At 41.8% G+C, this 18,884-nt stretch overlaps 2 protein-coding genes and 1 pseudogene across 6 annotated transcripts in view; 1 reads left to right on the forward strand and 2 right to left on the reverse strand.

The window, feature by feature from the left end:
* The window catches only part of SCAI (suppressor of cancer cell invasion), a 180,008-nt gene extending 173,718 nt beyond the window's left edge, over positions 1 to 6,290 (reverse strand). For 3 of the 5 annotated variants that reach the window (XR_004260865.1, XM_032251588.1, XM_032251587.1), the window contains exons 1-2: positions 6,122 to 6,279; positions 5,366 to 5,410 (exon numbers count right to left, since the gene is read on the reverse strand). Coding sequence is in view for 4 of the 5 variants with exons in the window: in XM_032251588.1 (XP_032107479.1) it covers positions 5,366 to 5,410; positions 6,122 to 6,174 (98 nt within the window). In the remaining variant the exon portion in view is untranslated. Of the gene's footprint in view, positions 1 to 5,365; positions 5,411 to 6,121 lie in introns of all 5 variants that reach the window. The other 2 variants (XM_032251586.1, XM_032251585.1) reach the window with 2 other exon arrangements.
* Positions 6,291 to 10,207: 3,917 nt separating this feature from the next.
* Positions 10,208 to 18,884, reverse strand: part of PPP6C (protein phosphatase 6 catalytic subunit) — a 43,227-nt gene continuing 34,550 nt past the window's right edge. The window contains exons 5-7 of the mRNA XM_032251589.1: positions 17,377 to 17,456; positions 17,004 to 17,213; positions 10,208 to 13,548 (exon numbers count right to left, since the gene is read on the reverse strand). Of these exons, the coding sequence (XP_032107480.1) occupies positions 13,300 to 13,548; positions 17,004 to 17,213; positions 17,377 to 17,456 (539 nt within the window). The 3' untranslated portion in view covers positions 10,208 to 13,299. The remainder of the gene's footprint in view (positions 13,549 to 17,003; positions 17,214 to 17,376; positions 17,457 to 18,884) is intronic.
* LOC116532439 lies at positions 14,442 to 15,623 on the forward strand (annotated as a pseudogene).

Here is an 18,884-nt window from a genome sequence, read left to right on the forward strand (position 1 = left end):
TACTTTTAGTAGAGACGGGGTTTCACCATGTTGGCCAGGCTGATCTCCAACTCTTGACCTCATGATCTGCCAGCCTCACCCTCCCAAAGTGCTGGGATTACAGGTGTGAGCCACCATGCCCAGCCACTAATACCTATTTTTTAAAACATCTGGCTGGGACCGTTACATCCTTATTCTATAATTCATCTTCGGGGTCTTAACTGTACATTTTGTTTTCTAGTTTTAGAGCAATCCCAGCACTGTTTTCTGAGGAAAATCTTGGTCCTGCCCATAGGACCTTTAAATATGTATGCTGGTTTTCCATTTGGGTCAAAATCCTGACTTGATCAGGATCTGACCTGAATCAGACATGCAGAATATGTGGCCTCATGATTCTGAACTGAGCAAATAAACTCATTGCAACCTGATGCTTACTCATATTCATGGAGAACTGCTTAAGGACTCATTCACTTAAAAATTCAATAAACTATTCTCTACATGCCAGATGCTATTCTATCTGCTGGGGATAAACAGTGAACAAAATACACATAGTACCCACAGTATAAGCATCATTCTTTACCTCTAAATCAAGCCAAACCATCAGAGAGCCATATACCAAAATCACATTGCTTTGGCCCTGTCAAGACTGTTCACTGGCAATAACTCAACTTGGATTGAGAAATATAAGAGCAATCTGTATTTATTTATTTGAGACGGAGTCTCGCTCTGTTGCCCAGTGCAGTGGCACAATCTCGGTTTACTACAACCTCCAGCTCCCGGGTTCAAGCAATTCTCCAGCCTCAATCTCCCAAGTAGCTGGGATTACAGGCATGTGCCACCATGCCTCGCTAATTTTTGTATTTTTAGTAGAGAGGAGGTTTCATTATGTTAGCCAGGCTGGTCTCAAACTTCTGACCTCACGTGATCCATCTGCCTCAGACTCCCAAAGTGCTGGGATTACAGACATGAGCCACTGTGCCTGGACAAGAAGCAATCTTTGAAAACTCACAACACATGTTTGATTTTAGAGATACCATGAATCTGAAAATGGAACTTTATTTTCTTCTTCACTTTACTGCCGAAAACTCAAAAGCCAGACACCAAAGCAACCATTAGCAATAATGCAGGACTTTCTGGTCTATGCACTAATTTTGCCACTGGCTTTATTCTGCTTCTTTCATTTCTTCTTGGCCTTTATTTTTAATCCATTCATTTTGAAAAGACATGGGAAATAAAAGATATTTGATGTGTGCTTTTTAACCTAAAACGTATTGTGTACTTTCTATTGCCAGGCACTATTCTAAGCACTTTACAACTTTAAGGAGGTCACACTATTATTTTTATTTTATTTTTTTGAGACGGAGTTTTGCTCGTTGCCCAGGCTGGAGTGCAATGGCATGATCTCAGCTCACTGCAACCTCCACCTCCTGGGTTCAAGCAATTCTCTTGCCTCAGCCTCCCGAGCAGCTGGGATTATAGGCATGCACCACTACACCTGGCTAATTTTGTATTTTTAGTAGAGACAGGGTTTCTCCATGTTGGTCAGCCTGATCTCTAACTCCCCACCTCAGGTTATCCACCCACCTAGGCCTCCCAAAGTGCTGAGATAACAGGCGTGAGCCACCACGTCCAGCCGGACTATTATTTCTACTATACGGATGAGGAAACTGAGGCAGAGACAGGCTTATTAACTTACACATGATCTTACAAACCACATCTGACAGAGCTGAATTCAAATTCAGCCCAGACCATTTCATATAAGTGTACGTACAGGCCACCATGGGACCCAATAACGTGGCGCAGAGGGAGGGTGGAGGGAAGCCCTCACTGAGAAGTCTTAAAGGAAAGGGCTTGTCAAGGAGCAAGGAGAAATATTCCAGAGAGAAAAGGAAATCACGTACAAAAACCTAGAGCAGGCCAGATACAATGGCTCATGCCTGTAATCCCAACACTTTGGGAGTCTGAAGCAGATGGACTGCTTGAGCCCAAGAGTTCAAGACCAGCCTGGCCAACATGGTAAAACCCCACCTCTACAAAATATACAACAATTAGCTGGGCATAGTGATGCACGTCTGTAGTTCCAGCTACTTGTGAGGCTGAAGTGGGAAGATCACCTGAGCCTGAGAAGTCAAGGCTGCAGGGAGCCATGATCATACCACTGTGCTCCAGCCTAGACTCGAGTGAAACCGTGTCTCAAAAAAAAATCCAAAAACAAAAACAAAAACCAAAGCAAAGATGGAACATAAGTTCTGGGAATGGCAAATGGAGCACAGAGTTACATTCAGCAATTACTTCATCTTAAAGGTTCACCAGAAAGTTAAATCATTTAAAAGTAGACATTTAATAGTTCCATCACTGAAAATTTATATAGCCAAAGTATTCACCGGGGCTGGGAAAGTATAAAGGAGTAAAATAAAGGCAACCTTTTTATATGATTAGGTTAAAAGTCTGAATGATGTTGAATAAGTAATGAGGAACCTCAGAAGGATCCTAAACAAGAGAATTACAAGATCGACTTGTACAATATGGGGAAGGAATACTGAAGAGCCTGGCAGTGAGGTAATGAGAGTTAAACCAGAGCTACTCAAAAGAAATACAATGCAAAGAAATACAATGCAAGTTAAATGTATATAACTTTTGATTTTCTAGTAGCCACATTAGAAAAAGTAAAAAGAAAGGCTGGGTATGGTGTCTCACGCCCGTAATCCTACCACTTCGGGATGCCAAAGGTGGCGCATCACTTGAGCATAGGGGATTGAGACCAGCCTGAGCAACACAGTGAGACCTTGTCTCTTACAAAAAAAAATTATGTCTCTTACACATAATAAAATTAGCCTGACATGGTGTACATCTGTAGGCCCAGATACTTGGGAGGCTGAGGGAGAAGGACTGCTTGAGCCAGCCAGGACATGGCTGCAGTAAGCTGTGATTGCACCACTGCATTCCAGCCTGGACAACAGAGCCAGGCCCTGTCTCAGAAGGAAAAATAAACAGTGAAAAGCAATAAATGAAGGCCGGGTCCGGTGGCTCACACCTGTAATCCCAGCACTTTGGGAGGCCTAGGCAGGCAGATCACTTGAAGCCAGGAGTTCAAGACCAGCCTGGCCAACATGATGAAACCCCGCCTCTATTAAAAACACAAAAATTAGCCAGACATGATAGCTGGCACCTGTAATCCCAGCTACTTGGGAGGCTGAGGCAAGAGAATTGCTTGAACCCAGGAGGCAGAGATTGCAGTGAGTCGAGATCATGCCACTGCACTCCCGCCTGGGCAACAAAGTAAGACTTTGTCTCAAAAAGAAAAGAAATAAGTGAAAATAATTTTAATAATAATTTTATTTACCACCAGGCATGGCAGCTCACACTTGTAATTCTAGCACTTTGGGAGGCCAAGGTGATAGGCTTGTTTGAGCCCAGGAGTTTGAGACCAGCCTGGGCAACATGGCCAAACCCTGACTCTACAAAACAAAAAAAGAGCTGGGTGAGGTGTCAGGCGCCTGTAGTCAGAGGCTGAGCTGGCTGGGTGGCTTGAGCCCAGAAGGTGGAAGTTACAGTACGCTGAGATTGCACCACTGCACTACAGCCTGGGTGACAGAGCCAGACCCTGTCTCGAAAAAAAAAAGAAAAAAATATTATTTAATCCAATATACCTAAAGTATTATTTCACTATGTCATCAATTTTATTCAATTTTTGTACTAACTTGAAATCGAGCGTGTATTTTATACTTATTTCAGACACCAAATTCTCACTGGAAACTTATATTTAGATTTCATAAAATGACAGATGAAAAATACAGATTCACATACCCAAGTTGTTCAAAACATACTTGAACATTTTCCAATAGGTGATCAAATAGCAGTTTGTCAAGTTAATTTAATAATTAAATAAAATTTGAAATGTAGCTCCTCAGTCATGCTAGATGCATTTTGAGTGCTCAAGCTGCATATGGCTACTGGATTGGACAGTACAGGCCTAAAATGTGAAAAAGGAACTCTTCGCACTTCCACCAACAGCATTTCGTATCTATTTACTGTTGAGGTTTCCTGTGTATAAACATCAATAACTTGCCAGATATTAACTATGAAAGTAGTCCTACTGTCACATAACTACAGTAGCTTACATTCGCTAGGCCAATGCCAACATCTGTGAAAAAGGAATCATCTAATGACTACACAGAATTGCTATGTAGTACCTCTCACAAGGAATGCAGTTAAAAATGTTTGTGTGATAAATACATATTTTCTTCATTACTCAAAGAGCAATTCACTTGTTTGTGGATTACTTAAACTCTTTGTTTCTATTTTTCTAAGGTTCAACCATTTGAGTTAACTATACACTGTGTCCAACGAAAAGATAAAGCAGTAAGAAAACCTACGTTCAACTGTCTATCAGCAGCATTATGGTAAAACAGTTAAGAGCTTAAGCTCTGCAGTCAGACTGTCTGGATTCAAATCCTGATTCTATCTTTTACTAGATGCATTATTTTGGGTAAATATTTGGCCTCTCTGTGCCACAGTTCCCTCTTCTGTAAAATAGTGACAATACTACATATTCTCTCAGGTTGCTTTGAGGATTCCAGGAGAAAATACACAGAGCATTTGCACACAGTACTTGACACACAGTATATGCTTAATAAAATTAGTTTCTTTTATTTTTTGAGGTAGGGTCTTGGGTGTGTTGCCCACATTGGAGTAATGGCATGATCACCGCTCACTGCATGACTGCAGCCTTGACTTCCTGGGCTCAAGCGATCTTCCCAGCTCAGCTTTCTGAGAAGCTGACTACAGGTCCACAACACCTGCTCAGCTAGTTGGTTTTGTTTTTTTTTTATATATAATTTTTTGTTTTTGTGGGTACATAGTAGGTATATATTTATGGGACCGGTTAGTTTTTAAATTTTTTGTAGAAACAGGGCCTTGCTCTGTTGCCCAGACTGGTCTTGAACTCTCAGTCTCAAATGATCCTCCTGCCTCAGCTTCCCAAAGTGCTGGGATTGAAGGAATGAGCCACCCCAGCCAGCGTTAGCTTTATAAACAGAGATGCTGGAGAAACTGAAATTATGGCTACGGTAAAAAAAAAAAAAAAAAAAAAAAAGTCATGCTGAGATCCTTACACAACATCATGAAGTAAAAAAGTAGGATTTCTCAATTATCCATGCCTCCCACATTATCTTGCAAACCCCAAAAAAAAAAAAAAAAAAAAAATCAACGGTAGAGGTGGTAATTTGAAGTCCTCAAAAGAAAAATCATGCATGTGGTTATAGTCATTTAAAAAGGGGATAAATAAGAAACTTCATCTACTGACAGGGTACAAGTATGCAGTACGGCACAGGTGCAGCCAAGCAAAAAGAAAAACATGAGGCAAAATAGGAAGGCAGTGCCTTACCTGCTTCTCCGTTTTCGAGGCGGTTTCTCCACTGTGCCAGTCAGTCTACAGACCAAACAAATGAGACAGTAACTAAAAGTAACATACAAGAAAACATCTCCCTGCGCTACCGTGCCAGTCAAGAACTACATGGACCACCCTCTAGGACCACAGGCTCGCTATCCCAGACCTGACCTTACAAATGTCTTATGCCCTGTTTCCCCTATTTACCAAAACCAAGCACTCCTGGGACTTACTGTTCCCCCAATTCCCCCTGAGCTCAAACCCTCTTGGTCCCTCACCCCATCCTCAGCCCGCTGTTCGTCACAGCCCAGCTCCCCAAAATCACCCACCTCCACCTACTCATTGTCTGCCTCGTCACCCCCGCAAGCCTCCCCAGCCTCCCCTTTCCAGTGACCACCCGCTCCCGATTGTGCACGACCCTCCGCGCCCCGCTTTCTCCGGGCCCGGTGACCCCCGCATTCCGTGGCCCCTCCGGGGGCACGCGTGCCTTGCCCCTCCCGGCCCAGCGCCCCCAGCCTCACCCCTCGGGGCCGCTTCCCTCACACGCCCCTCTCACCTGGCCTCAAGGATGCAATCGCGCCCAGCCCGCGCCGCCGCCTCCAGGCGCCCCCGGGGTCCCCCCAGTCTGCACCCCCCGCCCCTCCGGTCTCTGCGCCCCGAATGCTCCGCGGCCCCGAGCCGCTGCCCCTGGGCCCGCTCTCCCTGGCCCCCGCCCCATCCCCAACCCCGGCCTCCACCCAGCCCCCGCCCCACCTGGGGGCCAGGCGACTCCGCGGCTGCTGGGGCTGCCGGGCTCCTCTGACCATCCGGCTCCTGCTCCGCCGCGGGAGCTGCTCCGGCGGCCGCAGGGCTCGCTCGGGAAGCTGAGGCGGCGGAGGCTGGAGTAGGCGGAGAGGCGGGAGGAGGTCCTCGCGCCTCTGCAAGGCTTGCCGCGGGGCCCGCCTCCTCCGCGCCTCTCCTTGGCTTCTATTGGCTAGAGCCGTAATGTGGACGGAAACCTGGTAGTTGATTGGACTCTCGGGCCGTCACATCCCGCGCTGCCCACCCAGAGGTTTGGTTGAGACTGCAGGTGGCGGCGGAGGTGCCTTACAGATTGCTAGCAGGGCCCGAGGAGACCCGGGCGCCACCATCCGCCGGAAAGTAGGAACTGCACCCCCGGCACCAGACACCTGCCCCAGGTTTTCCTGGCTGTACGTCCTGCATCCCACACACCTGCTGGCGCCCCCATACCTCTGCACCGCTCCAGGACCGAAAGCAAGCCTGAAATATCCCAATTTCCTCTAGCAAGTGCGACAGTGAAGCAACTCTCACAAACGTGCTTCCTTTAAGCCACCTCGAATGCGATCCCTGTCCCTACATCTTGCTGAAATTGTCTCACAGCTCACAGCTACCCCTTAAATAGGATCCAGCCAGAAACTGTAAGAATCTACCAAAATAATGCATGGTTTGGCTGCTCAAACCTCTGCAGAAAAGATCACTAGCTTCGGTGCCGGCTTTTAAGAAAGAGATTTTTTTTTTTATTACAATGAAAGAAAAATCAACACTGCAAACAGAACCGATGCCATACTAAAAGCAACGTGTTCCATTTTGAAAGGCCTGAACAAATTTGATCCCTGAGTGTGAGCTAACCATCCTGATTCTGTGACCATTACAAGTTCTACACCAATTAATCAATTTTAAAGTTTTACTGTATTTTTGACAGACAAGCATGCAAAACTCCCTGTCATAAGCATAATTAGCTTTCGTCTTCTGCTTTAACAAAGCCATCCTTGAAAATAAGACTCAGCTCGTTAACATATTATAAAATTCTTGAAGGTGGGAAGGCCTCTCTAAATCTCTACTCCTGTGTGCACTTGTTTGGTAAATTCTTAGCATCTGTTCAGAGTTGGGAGGAGGCATAAAACTTTCTGTTAAGCCACTTCCATTTTATTAGAACATCTTTTATGCCTCAATAATATGACAGCCTCGATTATTACATGTCAACATTGGGGTGGGGAGAATCTCTCATCGATCTCCATAAATGGCAAAAATTAGATTCGTTTTTCACAAAACCAAATGTATTTGGTGTAAAGATCTGTCTTTCCTTCAGAGATGGTCCTTCCTACATTTTTTTTTTTTTTTTTTTTTTTTTTTTTGATGGGGGTTTGCTCTTTTTTTCCAGGCTGGGGTGCAATGGGGGGATCTCGGCTCACCGCAACCTCCGCCTCCTGGGTTCAGGCAATTCTCCTGCCTCAGCCTCCTGAGCAGCTGGGACTAGAGGCATGCGCCACCATGCCCGGCTAATTTTTTGTATTTTTAGTAGAGACGGGGTTTCACCATGTTGACCAGGATGGTCTTGATCTCTTGACCTCGTGATCCACCCGCCTCAGCCTCCCAAAGTGCTGGGATTACAGGCTTGAGCCACCGCGCCCGGCCCCTTCCTACATTTTTAAGGGTAAAATGACTTTCCATTTATGAAGTAATACTGATGGTAAATTGCAGTGGGATTTGAAAAATTGCTTTGACAAGGAAAAAATTGTCAAATCTGTTGGTCCCCCAAATTAGTATTGTATGTAATCCTATAGTCACAGAACCACAAATCACCTCAATCTCAACCAAGTTTCCACCCATATTATCAAGCCAGAGAGAGGAAAGAACTCTAGATTAATTTGTGTCAGATGCAGGGGGATCATAAATTCACTAGGGAAGTAATATTGAAATACATTTATTACATTCCTTATTAAAAATCCAGGCCAGACGTGGTGGCTCACACCTGTAAACCCAGCACTTTGGGAGGCCGAGGTGGGAGGATCACCTGAGGTCGGGAATTTGAGACCAGCCTGACCAACATAGAGAAACCCCATCTCTACTAAGAATACAAAACTAGCTGAGCATCATAGCACATTCCTGTAATCCCAGCTACTAGGGAGGCTGAGGCGGAGGTTGCAATGAGCCAAGATTGCACCATTGCACTCCTGCTTGAGCAACAAGAGCCCCTCCGTCTCAAAAACAAACAAACAAAAAAATCCACTGCCTGCTTTTTAGCGTCTTCCATAATTGACCAATCCTCACTGCTATGTGGCAGATGTCAACAGAAGCTATTCATTTCTTATGCCTTCCCAAAAAGTATCGAGTCTTCATATTGTGTCCAAATGATCTCTGCTTGTTTTTACTCTGTAAGACATACAAATCCTATCATTCCAGTCCACGTTTAATTCACACTTCCTCTTTTATCTTCCCCAATTACTCAATCCTACGTCAAACATTTCCTTCTCCAAATTTATTGTACGTAAAAAATCTACACTATGTTAGCAATTATAGATTGCCTTGGATTATTCTTCCCAACTACAATGAATTTGAACAAGTGGTGTACGCGTATGAGCCCTTAAAAAAAGGCAGCTTTGGGCCAGATACTGGGTGCTTTGTATGTCCTATTTTTGATACTGAGATTAACCCTGATAGTCTCTTATTTTAGACACAGAAATTTAAGATTCAGAAAATTCAGTTTATTCAGGGTCACACAGCTACAATAACCAATACTGCTTAAAATAGAGGGCTAAAGATATACTCTGGTGTGCCCTCCAGGGATTCAAGTTCCAGCTTTCCTGTGCAACCTTAGACAAGTCACCTATCCTTTCTAAGCCTATTTCCTCATCTGGGGGGAAAAAGAAGAAAAAAGGTTCTACAGAAAGATGAACAAAATTTCTTTTTTTTTAAGTTTGAGCTGGGCATAGTGGCTTATGCTTGTAATCCCAGTGCTCTAAGAGACCAAGATGAGAGATTTCTTCAGCCCAGGACTTCAAGACTAGCCTGGGCAACATAGGAAGACCCCATCTCTACTAAGAAAAAATAAAAACTAAAAATAATAAAGGTAATATAGTCATAGGCCCATAGCAAGGGCATCACAAAATAGAGAATGCAACAATTTAGCTACATATGCTGAATACAGGTTAGCTGCTATTACTGCATGGCAGAGCTGGATTTTCACCTAGATCTGATCCCAAAGCCTGTGCTATTCCATAATGCCTCCATGAGGACTTTTTATTTTTTTGAGACGGAGTCTCTGTCACCAGGCTGGAGCACAGTGATTCAATCTTAGCTCACTGTAACCTCCACCTCCCGGGTTCAAGTGATTCTCCTGCCTCAGCCTCCTGAGTAGCTGGAACTACAGGCACATGCCACCATAGCCAGCTAATTTTTCTATTTCTAGTAGAGACGGGGTTTCACCACGTTGGCCAGCACAGTCTTGATCTCTTGACCTTGTGATCTGCCTGCCTTGGCCTCCCAGTGTTGGGATTACAGGTGTGAACCACTGTGCCCGGCCCATGCAGTCTTTTATAACCCACCATTTAAATACAAAAGCAAAGTGCTGCTGAGCATAGTGGGTGCCTCGGGATTGAGTGGAATATACTTAACGTATTTTTGTTGACAACACAAAAGAAATCTATAAATGTCATGCATTTTTGAATTAAGAAAACATTTGAATGATCTGAGCCAGCATAAGCCTACTCTCATGAGGGTAAGAAAGGCACAAATTCACCAATAGATTGACAGGGAAATAGAAAACTAACAGGAGGGGAATACAGAACCAACCTTCCCCAAGCATCTAGTGTGTCTGGCATCATGCTAGGGGACTTTCCAAATGTTTCTTTTTGGTGGTTTACTACTGCGTATTTCATCAGCATTACTGCACACTGTAAATACACATTTGAAAGAGTTGTGATGATCTCATGAAGCATAGTTCTGGGCACTGGATCGAGGTTGTAACAATAAACATTGCCTTTAAAGAACTGGAACACTTAGCAAAGTCAAATGCAAAACAAAAGTTTCACTGTTGTTTACCAGTCAAGCAACCACATGGAGGAATAAGCATTTTTTTAATTTCTTATATAAAATGCTAACTTCTCATCAGGACATACTACAGACTATGCATTAAATTTTTTGACAAACCTCCTAGAATCTTTTTATTAATTTACACTGAGGGAATAGAGCACCTTTCATCCAAAGAACTGAAGGTGCTTTACAAAGGTTAGCATTTAAAAAACAATTACATTTTAAAAATCTGTATTCTTGCTGTTAAATCTCTTCGACTCCAGATACATAATTTCCTGGAAACTGATAGAAACCGATTCTATTTCTGACAATGAAAGAGGCTCAGAAAGAGTCCTGATTTGCTTTCACAATACAGGCATTTTGCAAAACCTGGTGCTGGGCTTACAAAGCAAACACACACAAATCTTAATGCAATGAACAATATTTCAAACCTTATTTCCAAAGCAAAACCTAGGGCTTAAGACGTCAAAATCTTCCAACAGTTCTAGACATCCAGACAGAACAGGAGCTGATGCAGGTTGCACATGAGATGTACTGCTGATCCGGGCATTTTAGGGTCACATCCAAATGAACATAAAGTAGTGAAACTTTTTGGGGTAACACATTAACTTATAAAAAGCTGGCCAAAAGCATATCGGCCATATGAGGAAAGGGAGTAAATGGCAATTCAAAGTAGACAGTTCTCACTAGAGCCTAGGGCACTTTATTAGAAACCAAGTATATCATAGGCAAATAAAAATAGTTCTTGCCCCCATTGATACAACATAAGGGATTTTACATTCAGCCTAGATACAGGGAGTAACAAATCCTCCTGCCCGTAAATCTATGACTTGCAAGTATCTTCCACCACATGATTACTCTATATAGTACATAGCCCTTATTTATTAGAGGCATCCAAAATATTCCTTGTAGGCTCACAAAGTCCAATACATTCGCTCTCTCTTCCCTTTACACGTCTAATAGTAAAAACTATTTTTTCCATGCAAAAAGCCATTATTAAGTTGAAGAGAAATCAGACAAAACAGAGATGGCAGTTAAGGAATGGAGAGAATATTATTGGCACGTGCCCAACTAGTGACAAACAAATGTAGTACACAAGGACTTAAAAATAAAAGTCACATTATAGGGATAACAAAAACTACATCAATCTAAGCTAAGGAGTGTCCCAACAGGAAGGGAGGGCTGGGAGTTACCGGTCCTATTGGTACAATTTAAGTGGAAAGCAAGCACTTAAATACAATTTACGGTAACAGGAAAAAAAAAATACTGCAGAGAGTTGTTCAAAGACTGCACCAAGTTGTCTGCATCATTAATTTCCAGTGTTTCACAATTAGTAAAATACATAGCTACATATCCCTGTAAGATAAAAATACCTTTCCACCTGAATTACACTGGGGTCAGGGTGATAACACGAAGCTACTGACCCAACATTAGTTCAAGTGTGTGCAGTAAATGTCTTAGCCACCTCTTTCATATCTCTATATAATTAAAAACTATGTAAGGAGCTTGTGGTTTGAAGGAAAAAAATAAAATCAAAACAGTTTTGTGCTCATTTAATAAAAGAAAACCCTGATGAAAAATTATATGCCAAGAAGCTTAGACTAAAAAGATTTTTATTGCATTTTTAGGTAACCTGGAAGTTCTTATCCTGAAGGGGAAAAGTTGGTTTTCAAAACTACCTGAACGGATGCTAAAGTGCTTTATTAATTGGCTGGCTTCACAAGTATTTCCTGGAATGACAAAAATTAATTATAGTAAAGGGATACCAACTATTTCACAAAATGGTACATTCCAACATCATTTATGACTACAGTCACAAGAGATACTGGAATACTTGTCCTTATTAAGTGGACAGTTGCATATTAAGAACTGATCATCACAACCCTTTGGATATTCAAATTACTTACACAAAGCTGAAATATGGTATCACAGACCCTTACAAAAAAGGACAACTTGTTTCTTTTTCTACACTTTAAATAAACTGCTTCAGATTACAGTTCACAAATACAAGAGTCCTGACTTTTCAACCTTTCCAGTTGCAGTTAAAAAAATCACTTTCTAAAAGTTAAGGTCAAGTGTTACATTACAGCAAGAGAATTATTCCTATTGAAAAGTACATAGATTTTACTTAATGATACTCATGATAGATTGTAAACTGGATTGATCACATTCTACTCAACTGGTATCAAATTAACACATCAGCATTACAAGTATTAAATGTTTTTCTATTACTATAGAGGATAAAAACCAAAACATTAATATGGCAGTTATGTTCTTTAGGCACAGTTTAGTGATTTTTTTTTTTAAATAAAAACTATTGAATTTCAATTGAAGTTTTAAACTCAATAACCAAAGGGTCAAGAACTCTGATTAGGAAAAAAGAAAATAACTTTACACTAACAATGTAAGCTGCTTAAAATTTCTAACACTTAACCTATCTGAGTTTTATTTAAGATTATTTTATTAAAAAATACAAGGAATCTGAAAAAAGATCAATACAATTATCTTAATGTACAAAGTCATAAGCTGTAGCAGTTTTTAACTAAAATTTAAAAACACAACAAGGAGGGCAGCCCTTTAGACCAATTTATTTTATATCCATTTAAAATATCATCCAACAAAGGACAATGAAGTTTACATCTGGGACAGGTATACATAACTTGAGGCATCTGGAGTCCATCGTGCCTACTGAATAACAACTTTGCTGCTGAAATTTCTTAAAATTTACCAAACTAAAACAAAAGGCTGAATGATACAAAAGGAGGAGTATTTAGGTGTAATCTGTCAATTGGCTTTTAAAAAAAGGAAACACATCCTGTTTCCCAGACGAGTAAATAAGCAAGAGCTACATGCAGCACTGTGAGTATTAAGACATTTCTCAAGTCTTCTCAAATGAGTCCAGGGTATGGATGGGATGGGGGAAAATTGATAGAAAAACTTTGCTATAGACACCACAACAAACAATAAATTTAGATAATTTAAAATTAAAAAAAAAAAAAAGGCAAGAGGCAGCATTTCAGCAGCAAAGTGCTCAATAAAAAGTATATTGTAGAGGGTAATACAAGAAAATTGGGGTAAGAATAGGGCAGAAAAATGGGTCAGCAGGATGGGCGAAGGCCTCAAAGGAAATACGGCGTTGTCGTTCTGGGAGGAATAACACGTTCTGAATCTGGAACTGCCCGGAATAACTTTGGTTCTCTTGTATTTACATCTTTGAAGACCATGATCGAAGCAATATTTCCACAACGATAGCAGTAATTAGGAGCAGACCAGACTGTCACCAGCTTCTCATCAAACATAAATTTATAGCCTTCGTGCACTAGTTGATGTGCTCTGCAGATGAGTTTTAAGTTGTTGATATGAACAAACTGCAATTTAGAAAGGCACCGTAAGTATTTAGCACTTAAAAAACAATCAGCCTACATACATAAGAAAATAATCATTTAAATAAAGTACCAATCCTATTACTACTAAAGGTATCATGATTATAGAACTCACTCTAATTATCCCCAATAATTTAGTAAGTTTAGGTAAACAGAGCAATTTTGGCTTGAGTCAATTGCACAGTTACTGTGTAATTCGTTAGAAATAACTAGTTAGAAATTTCTGAAAGAAAAAGCATTCAATAGGTACTATGAAACAAAATTCTGTGTTTTCTGATTTAATAAAGATATTGCTATCAATATCTATCATTTACTGAAAGTTTAGTATATGCAGATATTGCAATAATTCTCAGATTATTCTTTTGCAACTTAAGGAAACAAAAGCTCAGGCTAGATAAATAACTTATCTAAATTAAGACACACTAATGGGATTAGAACCCAGTTTTCTGACTTCATTATGACACTGCAGCGCTTCCCAATATAAGGTCATGTGTATGCGTGTGTGTGTGCGCGCATAAACGAGTGTGTGTGTGTAACTGAAAATAGTTGAAGTTCAAAGTGTTGCCTATCTTGAAGATGGCGGAGTAGCAATGCACATCAGTTAGTATTGAGTCTCTGGGCTGACTTCAGTACCAGTCTCTGCAGCAGCTGTCATCACTTAGCGAAGAGTGCTTAGCGTAGTTGGCCAGGACGCCGAATATAAAAAATCTTCAGCGGCAGCTCCCACCAGGAACTTACCTCAGAAAATTGCTGACCGCCTGGGCCTGGAGTTAGGCAAGGTAGTGACTAATAAATTCAGCAACCAGGAGACTTGTGTGGAAACTGGCGAAAGTGTACGTGGAGAGGATGCCTACATCACTCAGAATGGTTGTGGCGAAATCAATGACAATTTAATGGAGCCTCTGATCATGATTAATGCCTGCAAGATTGCTTCAGCCAGCCAGGTTACTGCAGTCATCCCATGCTTCCCTTATGCCCAGAAGGATAAGAAAGATTAAGAGTTGGGTGCCAATCTCAGCCAAGCTTGTTGTAAATTTGCTATCTGTAGCAGGAGCAGATCATATTATCACCATGGACCTATACGCTTCTCAAATTCAGGGCTTTTTTGATGTCCCAGTGGACAATTTGTATGCAGAACCAGGTATCCTGAAGTGGACAAGAGAATATCTCTGAATGAAAGAATTGCACTATTGTCTCATCTGGTGCTGGTGGAGCTAAGAGAGTGACCTCCATTGCAGACAGGCTGAATGTGGGCTTTGCCTTGATTCACAAAGGCCAATGAAGTGGACCGCATGGTGCTGGTTGGAGATGTGAAGGATTAGGTGGCCACCCTTGTGGATGACATGGCTGACATTTATGGCACAATCTGCCATGCAGCTGACAAACTTCTCTCAGCTGGAGCCACCAGAGTTTATACTATCTTGACTCATGGAATCTTCTCTGGTCCGGCTATTTCTCGCATCAACAACGCATGCTTTAGAGCAGTAGTAGTCACCAATACCATACCCCAGGAGGACAAGATGAAGCACTGCTCCAACAGGTGATTGACATCTCTATGATTCTTGCAGAAGCCATCAAGAAAACTCACAATGAAGAATCTGTTTCTTTGGGCTGGGCGCAGTGGCTCACGCCTGTAATCCCAGCACTTTGGGAGGCCGAGGCGGGTGGATCACAAGGTCAAGAGATCGAGACCATTCTGGTCAACATGGTGAAACCCCGTCTCTACTAAAAATACAAAAAATCAGCTGGGCATGGTGGCACGTGCCTATAATCCCAGCTACTCAGGAAGCTGAGGCAGGAGAATTGCCTGAACCCAGGAGGCGGAGGTTGCGGTGAGCCGAGACCTCACCATGGCACTCCAGCCTGGGTAACGAGAGCGAAACTCCGTCTCCAAAAAAAAAAAAAAAAAAAAAAAAAAAAAGAATCTGTTTCTTACCTATTCAGTCATGTCCCTTTATAACAGAGTAACTTCTGAGGCTTTTTAAGAATAAAATCCACCCCACCCCTTGTTTTCCCCTGGTATTAGATGACAAATACAGCAGAAGACCCAGCTTGCTCCAGTGTAGCTTTCTACATCCCGTTATCAGGTATAAATGAGCTTATCCAAATGGGAAAAGACAGATTGAGATTAACTGCTGGGACTTCCTACCTGCATTGTCTCATCCTGGCTTCCTTCATGATTTTGTGAGCCTTGCAGCTTTAACTTTACAGCTCGGCTGTTGCAAGATTTCAGACTTTTGAGGATGTTGTGTGGGGGTGTTTGACTGTGACTGGAGAAGCTCAGACTACTTTGCACGTGAATGCTTCAGGGTTTTCTTTATCAGGAACAACCAGCAACAAAGCCAACCCATATGTGACCAGGTCTCCCCAAGGTCTATGCTAAATTACAGCAAAAGGCCTGGACAATGCCAAACCTAGTCCCAGTGGCTGAGCACCCTGTAAGGCAGGAGGAGGCAGCTTGGCTTGAGCAGCCATGGGATAGGGGGGTGATTGAAGCGGGAGGGCAGCACAGTGCAGCAAATGCTTTATGGGAGGAAGAAGCCTGATTCAGCATCAGCTTGACTATATGGGTTGGATTCTCTTTTGTACCTATTACTTTCGATTTGGCTTTACCTTCTTCCATCTTGATCCTTTCCTGGCCAAATATCCTCTTGGGCCTAAATGAACCCTGTACCACGGTCTTCCGGAAAGCAAATGTGCTTCCTGATATGTAATTGCTAACATTCACATTAGATGAATTGCTGTAGCTTGATCTTCCTTAGCCTACTGCCACTGCAGCAGTAGGTTTTAGGTAATATGGTAGTACCTTTTGATCAATTTAAGTATTTAATCTTCATCTTCCTTCTTTGGATCTATTTGGCCTTTCAAATGAACTAAGATTTCTGTTAAAAAAAAAAAAGACTGATGTAGGCCGGGCGCGGTGGCTCACACCTGTAATCCCAGCACTTCGGGAGGCCGAGGCAGGTGGATAACCTGAAGTCAGGAGTTCAAGACCAGCCGGGCCAACAGGGTGAAACCCTATCTCTACTAAAAATACAAATCTTAGCTGGGCGTGGTGGCGCATGCCTGGGGTCCCAGCTACTTGGGAGGCTGAGGCAGGAGAACTGCTTGAACCTGGGAGGCAGAGGTTTCAGTGAGCCAAGATCACACCATTGCACTCCAGCCTGGGTGACAGAGCAAGACTCCATCTCGAAAACAGAAAAGGAACATTTATTTTATACATTATTACCAAGTGGATGCTGGAGTAGGTGTTTTCACTGTGTGATCTTATTTAACCATTAAAGAAAGACATATATTAATACTTAAACTAAAAATTTAATATCCATAGCCACCATATTTTGAGTAAAGTAGACCACAAGTTTGTTATCTAGGGCCACCATAGTTCTCTATGCATCCCATTAGCAATCCACAAATTACTTTTCCAAAAATGTTGGCTTTACCTCATTTGTGACCTTTGCTCCAAAAAGCCAACCTGCTCCTCGGGGACTGATAGCCCAAGTATCCACATCTTCAGGATCTGACCAAACCAGATCACAAAATGCTCCTTTATGAGGAATTTCCTGATTCCGTTCGATGGTTCGAATTTGATCCAGTGTTTTGATATCAGGAGATAAACCACCATGGACACACAAAATCTGCTCATCTATTAACTAGCAAAAAAGGATAACAAAGAGTTGAACATATAACCTAAGGCATATCTAAATGCATCAATGAATACTAAAGATATCAATATAACCGAGATGATAACTAGATAAAAATATGCAATGTGTTACTGGCAGGAACATACACGAGGCTTTAAAAATAGAAACTTACAGCTGCTACAGTGAGCATGTCGAAAACTTTGGTACAATATCTCCAGGCATTGGCATTTCCATATTTGGTTTGGCACTCATCTGTGAAAGAAACAGAAGAGTTTTAATTAATGAATCTGCCAATTAAAATAAACAATATATCCAATACTACATCAGCCTTTAGTACAACAGAAATTCAGCTTAAACTAGGATAGCAAGTTATGACACATTTAGTCCTGGCCTCCACATAGAGCTGAAAGAACACTACTGACTAACTATATATAGTTATATGTCCCTTAACCATGGGGATACATTCTGAAAAACGCATTGTTAGGTGACTGCATCACCGTGTTTACATCATAGCATGTCCTTACATAAACCTAGATGGCTAGCCTACTACACACCTAGGCAATATCATATAGCCTATTGCTCCTGCGCTATACACTTGTGCAGCATATAAGTGTACTAAATAACATAAGGAAACAGTTACATATTAAGTATTTGTGCAATAGGAATTTTTCAGCTCTGTTATATCTTATAGGACCACTGATGTATATGCAGCCCATCATCAACTGAAATGTCATTATGTGGCACATGACTGTATTTCCTAAGGTTGTAGTACTGCTCTTCATTCCTGGAATGGACTAAGACGCAGCAAAAATTATTAACCAAAATGCTATAATCAGAAGAGCTAAACACTAATTTCACACAACCTGAAGCAAATGTTTTGACAGTTATGTTAATATTAGGAAATTCTGGTAAACAAATAAATGTATTAAAGGAGACTATTCTAGCAGGATGATCGAATTAAATGAATTAGAGGACCCTTAATTATAGGAGCATGAGCAATTTCTAACTCAACCTTCTCAGGGGTAAGATGTCTCTTCTGAGATTTTCTGCAAATTGTGCAACTAAACACTTGTGCTTCAGTAGATCATAACTAAGGACAGACTGCCAGTCAGGCTCTTACAAATTCTTAGTTAAACATCCTTCTGCTGCCTACATAGTTTTGTTTTTGTTTTTGAGACAAGGTCTCACTCTGTCGCCCAAGTTAGAATACAGTAGCACAATCAGCAGTGGTGTGATCACAGCTCACTGCAACCTCAACCACCTGGGCTCAAGTGATTCTACCACCTCAGCTTCCCGAACAGCTACAACTACAAGCATGTGCCACCACACCTGGATAATTTTATTCCCGGTAAAGATAGGAGTCTCCCTATGTTGTCCAGGCTAGTCTTGAACTCCTGAGCTCAAGCGATCCTCCCGCCTCAGCCTCCCAAAGTGCTGAGATTACAGATGTGAGCCACTGTACCCTAATTGTCTACATAGTTAATAGGGTACACACTTCTGTTAACACCGTGGAAGCTCTGCACTTTGGCTTTTTCCATAATTTTAGGGGAAAAAAAAAACAACAAAAACTGACATACCACTATTGCCTTTAAGCACAGATGAAAATGCCATTGGAAAGAAGTCTGCAAGTTATGGCCAATCTTCAAGATTTTCTCAATTATATCTCTATGTGAAGCAAGA

Source organism: Sapajus apella, unplaced genomic scaffold, assembly GCF_009761245.1.
Source record: "Sapajus apella isolate SASKATOON/1434 unplaced genomic scaffold, GSC_monkey_1.0 scaffold76, whole genome shotgun sequence".
Lineage (NCBI taxonomy): Eukaryota > Metazoa > Chordata > Mammalia > Primates > Cebidae > Sapajus > Sapajus apella.